Below are 13,814 nucleotides of genomic sequence, written 5' to 3' on the forward strand. Positions count from 1 at the left end.
AAGGACCTCAAAGCCAGACACTCACACAGTCACCACGTGCTGAGTACAAAGTTTGTTGTATAAATAGTTTAACAGAATAAAATTGCGTTGTACCAATCGCAACCGTGTTGGTTCGTCTGTATCTCAGAGCACCCAACACTTCAAGAAAATTAGATTAATTCCTGGTTGTGAATTTGGATGGTCGTGGAGAAATTTCACGGAATTTTATACTTTGAGCTGCTCCCGCTGATTTGTTCTTAAAATCAATCTAATTAGATAGATATCATGAGATCAAAATGGACCTAGGCTAAGGATTTTTTTTTTTTTTTAAATAATTTTTATCAAGGTTTTCATAAAATATCAATAACAAAATGAAAAAGGAACCCAACAAGGTTAAGTACAAAACACAGTCCAGAAAAGCGACCCACCATACCCCCTCCCCCCCCCGTACATAAATAATAAATTAACATTAACACCCCGACTTAACACAACAGGTATATACACCCCCTCAGACCCTCCAGTGTGAATAATGGAAACAAAAATAAAATTAACCCAGCCACCACCCCCCCCCCCTCCCCCGAGTTGCTGCTGCCATTGACCAATGTCTACCGTTCTGCCAGGAAGTCTAAGAACGGTTGCCACCACCTAAAGAACCCTTGTACCGACCCTCTCAAGGCGAATTTCACCCCCTCCAATTTAATAACCCTGCCATATCGCTGATCCAGGATTCCACGCTTGGGGGCCTCGCATCCTTCCACTGAAGAATAATCCTTCGCCGGGCTACCAGGGACACAAAGGCCAGAATACCGGTCTCTTTCGCCTCTGCACTCCCGGCTCCTCTGCCACCCCAAATATTGCGAGCCCCCAGCCCGGTTTCATCCTGGATCCTACCACCCTCGACACCGTCCTCGCTACGCTCTTCCAAAATTCCTCCAGCGCTGGGCATGCCCAGAACATATGGGTGTGATTTGCTGGGCTCCCAGAGCATCTAACACACCTGTCCTCTCCCCCAAAGAACCGGCTCATCGTTGTCCCGGTCATGTGTGCCCTGTGCAGCACCTTAAACTGTATGAGGCTGAGCCTCGCGCACAAAGAGGAAGAGTTCACCCTCCCTAGGGCATCTGCCCACGTCCCGTCTTCAATCGCCTCTCCCAACTCTTCCTCCCACTTACCTTTCACCTCCACCACCGAGGCCTCCTCCTGCATCACCTGGTAAGTTTCCGAGATCTTCCCCACTCCCCACCCCCCCCACCCCCCACGAGAGCACCCTGTCCTGTACTGTGTGTGGCAGCAGCCGCGGGAATTCCACCACCTGCCACCTGGCAAACGCCCTTACCTGCAAGTACCTGAAGGAGCCCGTACGTCTCCTCCAGCTCTCCCAGGTTCGCGAATTTCCCGTCCACAAACAGGTCCCCCAACCTTCGTATTCCTGCCCTGTGCCACCCTGAAAACCCTCCATCTGTTCTCCCTGGGGCGAACCGGTGGTTCCCCCGTATTGGGATCCACACCGAGGCCCCAACTTCCACCCTGTGCCGCCTCCACTGCCCCCAGATTTTGAGGGCAGCCGCCACCACCGGACTCGTGGTATACCTACTTGGAGGGAACGGCAGCGACGCCGTTGCCAGCGCCCCCAGACCCATACCCACACAAGACGCCATCTCCAGCCTCTTCCATGCAGCCCCCTACCCCTCCATCACCCACTTGCGCACCATCGTCGCATTGGCGGCCCAGTAGTACCCAGAGAGGTTGGGCAGCGCCAGCCCCCCCCTATCTCTACTCCGCTCCAGGAACACCCTTCTCACCCTGGGACTCCCTCGGGCCCACACAAACCCCATTATACTCCTGTTGACCCGCCTAAAAAAGGCCTTCGGGATAAACACAGGGAGGCACTGGAATAGGAACAAAAACCTTGGGAGCACCGTCATTTTGATTGACTGCACGCTACCCGCCAAGGACAGCGGCAACGCGTCCCACCTCTTGAAAGCCTCCTCCATTTGCTCCACCAGCCTTGTGAAATGAAGCCTATGCAGGGCCCCCCCAGCCCCTGGCCACCTGGACCTCCAAATACATGCAGCTCCTCTCCGCCCTTTTTAGTGGGAGCTCGCCAATCCCCCTCTCAGCTCGCCAATCCCCCTCTCCTGGTCCCCTGGGTGAACCACGAACAGCTCGCTCTTCCCCATGTTGAGCTTGTACCCCGAAAAATCCCCGAATTCCCAAAGGATCCTCATTACCTCCGGCATTCCCCCCACCGGGTCCACCACATATAGCAGCAAATCGTCCGCATAAAGCGACACCCTATGCTTCTCCCCACCCCGCACCAACCCACTCCAATTCTTCGACTCCATCAGTGCCATAGCCAGGGGTTCAATCGCCAGTGCGAAGTGCAGGGGGGGGACAGGGGACACCCCTGCCTCGTCCCTCGGTGCAACCAAAAGTACTTGGACCTCCTCCTGTTTGTGGCCACACTAGCCATCGGGACCTCATACAACAGCCTAACCCACCTGACAAACCCCTCCCCAAACTCAAACCTCTTCAGCACCTCCCACAGGTACCCCCACTCTACCCTATCGAAGGCTTTCTCAGCGTCCATCACCACCACTATCTCCGCCTCCGCCTACCCCTCCCGCGCCGGCATCATGATCACGTTCAAAAGCCTCCGCACATTCGCGTTCAACTGCCTCCCCTTCACGAACCCCGTCTGGTCTTCGTGAATGATCTGCGGCACACAATCTTCAATCCTTGTGGCTAAGATCTTCGCCAGCACCTTGGCATCTACATTTAGCAAGGAAATCGGTCTGTAAGACCCACACTGCAGGGGATCCTTGTCCCGCTTCAGGATCAAGGAGATCTGTGCCCGGGACATCGTCGGGGGCAAAGCCCCCCCCCCCCCTCCCTTGCCTCATTGAAGGTCCTAACTAGCAACAGGCCCAACAGGTCCATATATTTTTTATAGAATTCGACCGGGAAACCATCCGGCCCCGGTGCCTTCCCCGTCTGCATGCTTCCTATCCATTTGGTCAGCTCCTCCAGCCCAATCGGGGCCCCCAATCCCGCCACAAGTCCCTCCTCCAGCTTCGAAAACCTCAATTGGTCCAGGAAGCGGCCCATCCCTCCCTCCTCCCATGGGGGCTCGGATCGGTACAATTCCTCGTAAAAGTCCCTGAAGACCCCATTGATGCCAACCCCACTCCGCACCACACTCCCTCCCCTGTCCTTAACTCCCCCGATCTCCCTAGCTGCGTCCCGCTTCTGAAGCTGATGCGCCAGCATCCGGCTTGCCTTTTCCCCGTACTCGTAAATCGCCCCCTGGGCCTTCCTCCACTGCACCTCCGCCTTCCTGGTGGTCACCAGGTCGAATTTGGCCTGGAGGCTGCGCGTCTTCCTCAACAATCCTTCCTCGGGCACCTCCGCATACCTCATGTCTACCCTCACCATCTCCCCCACCAGCCTCTCCCTCTCCCCCCGCTCCCTCCTCTCCTTGTGGGCCCTAATGGAGATCAGCTCTCCCCTAACCACCGCCTTCAGCGCCTCCCAAACCATCCCCACTCGGACCTCCCCGTTATCGTTGGCCTCCAGGTACCTCTCCATACTTCCTCGGACCCGCTCGCTCACCTCCTCGTCCGCCAACAGCCCCACCTCCAAGCGCAACAACGAGCGCTAGTCCCTCTCCTCCCCCAGCTCTCAGTCCACCCAATGCGGGGCGTGGTCCGAAATGGCTATCACCGAATACTCGGTATCCTCTACTCTCGCTATCAGCGCCCTGCTCAAAATAAAAAAGTTGATTCGGGAATAAGCCTTATGGACATGTGGGAAGAATGAAAATGTTGAAATCTCCAAAGGTCCATCCCTCCCATCTGGTCCATAAACCGCCTCAGCACTCTAGCCACCGTCAGCTTCCTACCCGTCCTAGACCTGGAGCAATCCAGTGCCGGATCCAGCGCCATGTTAAAGTCTCCCCCCATTATCAGGCTCCCCACTTCCAAGTCTGGGATCCGACCCAACATATGCCGCATAAAACCCGCATCGTCCCAATTCGGGGCATACACATTGACCAGTACAACCCTCTCTCCCTGCAACTTACCACTTACTATTACGTACCTACCACCATTGTCTGCCACAATGCTCGACGCCTCGAATGACACCTTCTTTCCCACCAAGATCGCCACCCCTCGATTTTTGGCATCCAGCCCCGAATGAAACACCTGACCTACCCTTCCTCAGTCTTACCTGGTCTGCCACCTTCAGGTGTGTCTCCTGGAGCATAACCACATCCGCCTTCAACCCCTTCAGGTGCGCGAACACGCAGGCCCGCTTAACTGGCCCATTCAGTCCCCTTACATTCCAGGTTATCAGCCGGATCAGGGGGCTTCCCACCCCCCTCCCCCGCCGGCTAGGCCATAACCCCTCCTCGGCCAGCCACGCACCCGCACCCCACGCCTGGCCCGTTCCACACGGCGGCAGACCCCCGTCTCGACCCCCCACCCCCCCACTCGCTCCAGCTCCCCCTTGACATAGCAGCAGAATCTCGATTCCTCTCCCCCCCCCCCCCACTAGGACCCATCCTAGCTGATTTACTCCCCCGATTGCACTTCCACAAGTCAGCTGACTCCTGCTGACACCGGCCACTACCACCTCTCCTTCGACTCCTCCCATTGTGTGACACACCCTCCTCTTCCGTTCCCCATCCACAGGCTCTCCCCCTCCCCCTTCCATCCTAAGCACGGGAAACAATCCTCGCTTCCCCACCCCCTCCAGTCTTCAGCACGGGAAAAAGCCCGCGCTTTCCACCTACCCGGCCCCGCCACCTCTGACGCAACTCCTTTTACAGGCCCAGTCCCCTCACCCCCGACTCGGACCTCCCCCTGCCCCGCGGGACCCCATCTCACCCCCGGCCATCCACCCCTGTTCTGTTTGCTTACCCTCCTCCAAGAACCCCCCGACCAACCCAACCAGAACAGTGCCCAACCTGCCCTAACCACCCTCACGGAGAAAAAGACAAAGAAAAAGAAAATAAGAGCAAAGGCCCCCCCCCTCAAAAAGTAACATATCAACCAGTCCCCAAACGCCCATCCCGACCCTCAATCTGTGTCCAACTTCTCGGCCTGAACAAAGGCCCACACCTCCTCCGGAGACTCAAAATAATGGTGCCGGTCCTTGTAGGTGACCCACAGTCGCGCCGGCTGCAACATGCCAAACTTCACCCCCTTCCTGTGCAGCACCGCCTTCGCTCAATTGTACCCGGCCCTCCTCTTCGCCACCTCCGCACTCCAGTCCTGGTATATTTGAACCTCCGCGTTCTCCCCCCTGCTGCTCCTCTCCTTCTTGGCCCACCTGAGCACACACTCCCGATCAGCGAACCGGTGAAACCGCACCAGCACCGCCCGCTCCTTGGGCCTCCTTGCCAGCACTCTATGGGCCCCTTCCAGCTTTTGGGGCTCCTGGAAGGACCCCGCTCCCATCAGCGAGTTCAACATGGTGACCACATAGGCCCCCACGTCCGGCCCGTCCACGAGGCCCAGAATCCAGATTCTTCCGCCTCGACCGATTCTCCATCTCCTCGAACCGCTCCTACCATTTCTTGTGGAGCGCCTCGTGCGCCTCCACCTTTACCACCAGGCCTAAGATCTCGTCCTCGTTGTCGGAGATCTTTTGTCGGGCCTCGTGGATCGTCACCCCCTGGGCCGTCTGTGTTTCCAGCAGCTTGTCAATAGATGCCTTCATCGGCTCTAGCAGGTCCGCTTTAATCTCTCTGAAGCAGCGCTGGATACCCTCCTGCTGCTCCTGCGCCCACTGCATCCACGCTGCCTGGTCTCCGCCCACCGCCATTTTGTTCTTCTTCCCTTGCACCTTCTTCGGGTCCACCACCACCTTTGTAGTCGCCCCGCTCCTAGTAGGAGCTATATACTATCGGGGAATTGTTATAATCTCCTTCCCACACCGGGAAACGTCGAAAAAGTGCCGTTGGGGGCCCTGAAAAGAGCCCAAAAGTCAGTTTTTGCGGGAGCCGCCGAATGTGCGACTAAGCTCCGCATAGCCGCAACCGGAAGTCCAGGCTAAGGATTTGTGAGAGAAAATTTTCATTTCTAGTGATAAACTTGCTCTACATTCTATCTTAACAGTGTCAGAACTCTTTAAAAATCAGAACACATGAAAAAGCAAATATATTCAAAACTTCGGGATTTCACCAGAGAAAATTCTGATGAGCAATTTATCTAGGTAGGTAAATTAAGTCTTATTCAAAGAAAAGATGAATGCAAGACTCCCAGTGCTACTATAAAATCTTTCATTAACATATCTTGGTTTGAACAAAATGTACTCAGGACAACATTAACATATAAATAACCTGCCATACGGAAACAAACTCTTCAGGCTAGTGAATAGGTTATGTGACAATGTCTTTTTACATGGTGAACATTTATTTTTAAATGTATTACATTTTAAACTGGTATTTTCATAGCAGAAAAACTAATGGTTGGAAGTCTTCAGAATTCACCCACAAATTACCATAGATTCTTTCATTTGGAGAATTTCTACCCTCAGCCTTTAAGGAAGCTCTATTCCTTCATACAAGGGCCATCTTTTTTAAATAGGTGCCAAATGAGGCAAATTCTATAATAAGATTCCAGGATTTTTGTTGATATTTTGAGGATTGTATGATGCGTGCACATTGTTTCCTGTGAAAATCACAAATTAACAACGTTGTTCATAGTTGCATTGCCATATCAACTAATTGTCTTTTCTTAAACCCATGAGGAAAACCATCTGCTACTTTCATTCATTGTGCAGTGAAGTACTCAAGGCCAAAATTCCTAGTTATGTAAAAAGTTGGAGAGAGTCTGTATATTATCAGAGTATAGCAATGTATTATTTTTTGTACAGCCATATTAAGAATAGTAATGGAGAGGGCGGCATGTGGCGCAGTGGTTAGCAATGGGACTGCAGCATTGAGGATCCCGGCCCTGGGTCACCGTCCATGTGGAGTTTGCACATTCTCCCCATGTCTCCCCACCTCCCTAAACCCAAAAATGTGCAGGATTGGCCATGCTAAACTGCCCCTTAATTGGAAAAAAATAATAAGAATTGGGTGAAATATATTTTAAAAAAGAATAATAATGGAGCGTAGATTCAAGTTCAAGTCCCTTTGAACTTAAATAATTTTTAAAAAATCATCTCAACTGCTTGGCACCTTATAAAATATAACAGTAAAAACCCTAATTTTAGACTGATACTTCAATAGCTAACGAGGAAATATAGGAGGCTGGTTTAGCACAGGGGTAAATAGCTGGCTTTGAAAGCAGACCAAGGCAGGCCAGCAGCGCGGGTTCAATTCCCGTACCAGCCTCCCCGAACAGGCGCCGGAATGTGGCGACTAGGGGCTTTTCACAGTAACTTCATTTGAAGCCTACTTGTGACAATAAGGGATTTTCATTTCATGGGTCAGAAAAATCTTTATCTAACTCCCGAGTAACTACAGAGCTAATCTGCCAAGCTCTAAGACTAACCCTCCTGCCCCCCCACCCCACTACCCCCAGATCAGACCTGACCACCCTTCATGACCACAATAACCCAAACCACCCGACTAAAATCTGACCAGACCTGACTGCACTAACCCGTGACCACGCTGACCAGATCCACAGTCACTGGATCAAACACCTGGACTGACTGGACTAGCCTCAGACTTGACCAGCCTCCCAACACAATTACCGTCCGACCCACCCGTCACCCTACCCACCTGCCACCTCAGCGGCTTTTTATTTTATATATTCATTTAAAGGATGTGGGCATTGCTAGCTAGGCCAGGATTTATTGCCCATCCTTAATTTCACTTGAGGTAGTGTGGCAAGCTGTCTTCTTGAACGGTTGCAGTCCCTGTGGTATTGGACCACCCATAGTGCTGTTTAGCAAGTGAGTTATAGGATTTTAACCCAGTGACTGCGAAACAACGGTGACATATTTCCTTGTCAGGATAGTGAGTGACTTGGAGGAGCACTTCCAGGTGGTGGCAGTCTGCTATCCGTGTCCTTCTGGGAGGTGCTGCCTTGGAGAGTTCCTGCAGTGCATGTTGTAGGTGATACACACTGCAGTCACTGTTCATCAGTGGTGGAATGGAGTGAATGTTTGTGGGCAAGTGGTGCCAATCAAGCAGGCTGCTTTGGACTGAAACTTGTTGAACTGCACTCATCCAGACATATTGAGAGTATTCCATCACACTTCTGACTGAGATGGTGGACAGACTTTGGGGATTTACTCGCCGCAGGACTCCAAGCCTCTGACCTGCTCTTGTAACCACAGTATGTATATGGCTGGTCCAGTTCAGTTTCTGGGTCATTGATAATTCACTTACTTCAACGACCGAACACCGCCCCAATCACACTCATCCATTCACCAATTCACTAACATTTGTGCTGCATACTCAAAGCTTTACCTACTATATCTTGTACACACTATTAAATCATTATTCTATCACACCTACCTGTGTATATTGGATGCAAACAATCAGAGATTTACCAGTCTCATATTTTACCAACGTAATTTTTGAAGAAGTCACTCTCCAGCAATGTTTTCCAACAGCAGGAGATTAAATGGCCAGATCCGTATTCTTAAGTCCGTATTTAGGACAATTGATACAGAGGGTACACATCACAAAGCATGCATCATGTGTACAATAGTGGGAGATGTAGATGTAAAATAACAGACCACTTTTGAACCTTTCCATGGAATATTCCCTCTTCCCGTAAAAGAACACAGCTGTGAAATGTCCGAAACGCAATTAGGTTCATTGAAAAGATGAAAGGAATAGGATTCTTCAATATTGCTGTACAGGACAGTGCCTTTTTCAAGTATATACTAAATAATGTTGCTCCACATACAATAAACTAGAAAAGATTAAATATCCTGAGGGTTACAATTGTGGAATGCTAAATATCCATAACTAAGAATTGGAATTTGGTCTTGTTGAACACCTGGGGAAAACGTGCCGGGAACACAATAGTGACTGGATTTTCAAAACATTGCAATAAACCAGCGTTTGGCAATGCCAACTCAAGTGCACATGACCCAATGAGGTGCCTATGTGTACACTGGAATGGCAGTCCTATTGACCTATCATGTGAAATCTAACACAATTCTTCAAGCTCCTAAACAGTCAAACAGGAAGCATGGTACATGCAAGAGGCTAGTGTTTGCATATTGAAGCCGACCTAATAAGATAGGCAATAGTTATGCTGTATTCAGCACCCTCCACATCCCTTGCACAAAAGAAAAATAACCCCAGGAATATGGGTATGTCAGGCGTCTCCTGCTGCCTGCATAGATTTAAAATGGTATCATTCACAGGGGCTGAGGTCAAACAGTACTCATAATCTGCCATAAATTTTCAAGGTACCCAATCAGTAAAAAGATGATCTACTGTGTTACAAGTATTTCTAACAAAGGCAGCAACACTAAGGGATGGGCAATATTTTGCAATCTCTCGCATGGAAATGGACTCTGCTGGGATCTGAGATCATATGAAACAATGGATCATAACTTCCTGACTCACCAGCGACGAATTTTGGGGGCTACCCCAATGAAATGCTGGGGAAGCCCTCTTGGAAGTTCCCACGAAAAGGTTTAACTGCAATTGTTCAGGAGGGCTAACTTTCCCTCGATAATTGCGCTGAGCAGAAACCATCCGCAAATCAATTTAAATTTGGCAACTTCGGATGGATCTCCAGTTTTACACGCATAGTTACTCTAACAGATGTAGAAGAGGGGAAAAAAACACTTTCAGCTTAACTATTTTAAACTCCCAGAACGAGCTCCGCACAGGATATTCTACCACGGTACACATACACCACCCCCAAACCCCGATCTCCCTACCATCCAGGTCCGACACCCAACTCTGACTCCTGTCTTCACTGCTCCTGTCATCTAACCTGAGTGAGGAAGGTCGGATGAGACATGGGCTTTGGACTTCCAGCAAGTCCAATTGGACTCCACTTCGGAGTGGCATCTTCCACTCTGAGGAAGTTACAGGCCATTAATTGTCATGTCTGACAAACTGATTTACTGGATTCTCTATAAAATAACAAAACTCTAGAAACAACTTAACGGTGGAAGCCCAGATTTGCACTCAAATTTGTGAGAAGGCAGCAAAAAGCACAATAATTTCCTGACCCAGGGGTGGCACAGTGACGCAGTGGTTGCACATTCTCACCGTGTCTGCATGAGTTTCACCCCCACAACCCTAAGATGTGCTGGTTAGGTGGATTGGCAACACTAAACTGCTCCTTATTTGGAAAAAAATAATTGTGTACTCTAAATTTATTTCAAAAAATAATAATAATTTCCTGACCCAAATGGAAAGAAGAAATTATTGTTAGCAGAAAACAAAGGTTGGAATAAGAGCAACTCAATCGGCATAACAAATTAAGCACTGTTAATAAGTAACCAGTATAATTTTAGCACAGAGGAAAAACAAATTAAATTTGTTGGAAAATTCCAAACAACTCAATGATGTATAAATCTCAAGACAATGGTCCCTGGTAGAGAAAACTGAATTTGCACTCCGGCATGCACAGAATGTGAAAGAAAGGTTAGGGCTTCATGAGGGCTGCTATTTATGTTCTAAATAGAAGGCCAAACAGTTATCACATTCTTTTCAAAGCAGTCTTGTTTGTGCCAGGTATGAAATCAGGCTAAAGGTGCAGTGTTGCATCGCCAGTACTGACACACAAATAATTTTGCATATGAATCACCAAGTAAAAGTGCATAATGATGGCATAATTAAACATTCACCTATTTTTGATATCTAGCAAACGAAGATAAGACTACATCGTGAAACAAACATTCACCTGCAGTTGAAGTGCTTCATGATTATCCAACCCTTCCACAATGGGTGCAAATCGTTCTCTGTTATTCTGCTCTGCAGCTGTGGTCATAGCTTCCAAGATTTTATCAAGACTAAAGGATTATAGAAAAAAAACTTAGCAGCATGTTCATAAAACCACTTTCAAATTAAGTCTTCTCTAACCACCATACGTGTTCAAAATAAATGCATAAACATATATGGTACACTGCTGCATTCTAAATGCATTTACAGTGATGGAGAAAATCTGCTTCATATTAAAAGAGCCATTTTTACATAAATGAGCCATTTAAATCAGTAAAACAACTATAATGCCTGCTCAGATTTAAAGAACACATAGAATGTGGCACAGCAAATCGTGGTCTACAGCCTGTAAACAATATTAGTTTGTATTTAACATTAATTTGAATGTCATAAATACGTTTCAAAGTAATTACCTCTAAACATATATATTTCACCTTTCATAGAATCAAATTACACAAATAAGTCTATTTCCTTTTGACTAAATTTCAGTGTTCCATCCCTGTTAACTTGAAATGAAAGACAGAACAAAAAAAAAATCACTTCCCAGAAACAAAAATTATTCAAAAATTATATTTCAAATGAGATGATGTCCATTAATGGATTTGTTTCACATATTAAATCTATTTCAAATAATTTAAATAAATCAATGGGGAATAACATCAGGATAACATCAACGGCATGGGATTCAACCCTCTTTCCAGCTGAGGTAAACTCAGGGCTTGCCTCCTCAGCTGACCCTCAGCTAAAATGTCACAGCATTTGCCATGATTCAGCGAATAATCACCAAGGACCTGCCTTCAAGCAGAACTCAGGAAACAAGGCAATGACAATTCAAAGCAAATTTTAATTGTATTGTTTCTGAGAGGGCAATACATGAATTATGTTACCCACATGACGTCCCTCCTGTTCTCCACCTCATCAAGAAACAGCAGAAAAACGATCAAATAAAGTAAGAGTACAAATAAGAGTACAACTGAGATACCGTAAGAAAGCATTGAACTGTTTTCCACAGAATAATAATTCATGCATAGGTGTAGAAAACATCAAGCATGTTTAACTTACATATTTTCTTCTCCAACAATGCAAATTGCAGAGAGAATTTTGACAATTTCTATCATCATGTTTGTTTGTTTTGGGTCAATCGCTCTTGCCAATAACAATAAGCTCCTTTCATCGCCGAGTATTCTTTGCAAACCAAACTAAATAACAGACAAAGAAATATAGATTATAGGTTAGATGATGATTTTCATTAAATTATATTGTCATGCTTTATTAAAAGTCGAATCATAATATTCACTTGGAGAACGTTAACTCAAGGGAGTAGAGGCAGAGATAGTAATAAGATTTTCCTGAAACATTGAACAGCGTTCATCATTGAAGCTTGAAAAATTCTAATGGTATATCACAGTTTAAATTTTGTTTCTGGCCTAAAATTCAATCAAGTATAGTCCCAAGACACATGCAAAATTTGTTAAATTAGGTTAATTTTGTCAGATGTGACTTGACCAGCAAGAAATGTAACTATTTTCTCTCAATGGCCACATTTCATTACTCTAGGTTTAATAATACAGAAAGGTTTGCTAACTTCCTCTTCATCATTATAAATTGTCTCCTCACTGTTTTTACTGCCAGCTACATAGGCATATCTTTCTCTTCTAGTCCTGTGACTGGCTATCCACAGCAGTAGAATTGTTGTTAACTCAGCGACCAACATCGTGTGCAACTGCGATCATAACTCACCAGCACATTCTATTCTTGTCTAACCCTTTACCTGTTCACACTATATACCAATGATTTGGATGAGGGAACTAAATCTCCAAAATTTGCAGATGATACAAAGTTGGGTGGGAGGGTGAGCTGTGAGGAGGATGCAGAGATGCTTCAGAAGGATTTGGACAGGCTCAGTAAATGGGCAAATGCAGGGCATGATGCAGTACAATGTGGAAAAATGTGAGGTTATCCACTTCAGCAGGAAAAATAGGAAGGCAGATTATTATTTGAATGGGTGTAAATTGAAAGAGGTGGTTACTCAGCGAGACCTTGGTGTCATCCATCAGTCGCTGAAAGTAAGTGAGCAGGTACAGCAGGCAGTAAAGAAGGTAAATGCCATGTTGGCCTTCATAGCGAGAGGATTTGAATGTAGGGACAGAGATGTTTTACTGCAATTGTATGGGACATTGGTGAGGCCACTCCTGGAGTATTGTGTGCAGTTTTGATGTCCTTATCTGAGGAAATATGCTCTTGCTATGGAGGGAGTGCAGCGAAGGTTTATCAGGCTGATTTCTGGGATGGCGAGACTATCAAATGAGAAGAGACTAAGTCAGTTGGGATTATATTCATTGGAGTTTAGAAGAGGGAGAGGGGATCTCATAGAAACTTTCAAAATTCTAACAGGATTAGACAGGGTAGATTCAGAAGGAATGTTCCGATGGTGGAGGAGTCCAGAACTAGGGGTCATAGTTTGAGGATAAAGGGTAAATCTTTTAGGACTGAGGTGAGGAGAAATTTCTTCACTCAGCATGGTGAATCTGTGAAATTAGTACCATAGAAAGTAGTTTAGGCCAAAACGTTGGTAATTTCAAGAAGTAATTAGATCCAGCTCTTGGGGCTAATGGGATCAAGGGATATGGGGGAAGTGGGGGAAAGGCAGGATCAGGGTATTGAACTTGATAATCAGCCATGATCATAATGAATGGTGGATCAAGCTAGGAGGGCTGAATGGCCTCCTCCCGCTTCTATTTTCTATGTTGCTACGTACTTTCAATAGAAAAAGAGTAACTAAAGCTAGTACTGGTCCTCTCCAGAGAGAGTCTGGAGAATTCAAATGGTAGTGGCATTAAACAGGTTATTTTGTGTCTGTCTTCACCGATGACCCCAAAAACTTCCTAAATATACTGCATAATCAAGAGGTAAAAGGAGAGGAACTTTAAAGAATCACTGAAACTTAGCTAAAGGAGGGGCA

General features: G+C 47.2%; 1 protein-coding gene across 4 annotated transcripts in view; it reads right to left on the bottom strand.

The window, feature by feature from the left end:
• Window positions 1–13,814, bottom strand: part of diaph2 (diaphanous-related formin 2) — a 983,399-nt gene that overhangs the window by 670,528 nt on the left and 299,057 nt on the right. For all 4 annotated transcript variants that reach the window (XR_011946649.1, XM_072505206.1, XM_072505205.1 and 1 more), the window contains 2 exons: window positions 11,915–12,051; window positions 10,815–10,923 (listed from right to left, as the gene is read on the bottom strand). Coding sequence is in view for 3 of the 4 variants with exons in the window: in XM_072505206.1 (XP_072361307.1) it covers window positions 10,815–10,923; window positions 11,915–12,051 (246 nt within the window). In the remaining variant the exon portion in view is untranslated. The remainder of the gene's footprint in view (window positions 1–10,814; window positions 10,924–11,914; window positions 12,052–13,814) is intronic.

The sequence above is a fragment of the Scyliorhinus torazame genome, chromosome 5 (assembly GCF_047496885.1).
Source record: "Scyliorhinus torazame isolate Kashiwa2021f chromosome 5, sScyTor2.1, whole genome shotgun sequence".
NCBI lineage: Eukaryota > Metazoa > Chordata > Chondrichthyes > Carcharhiniformes > Scyliorhinidae > Scyliorhinus > Scyliorhinus torazame.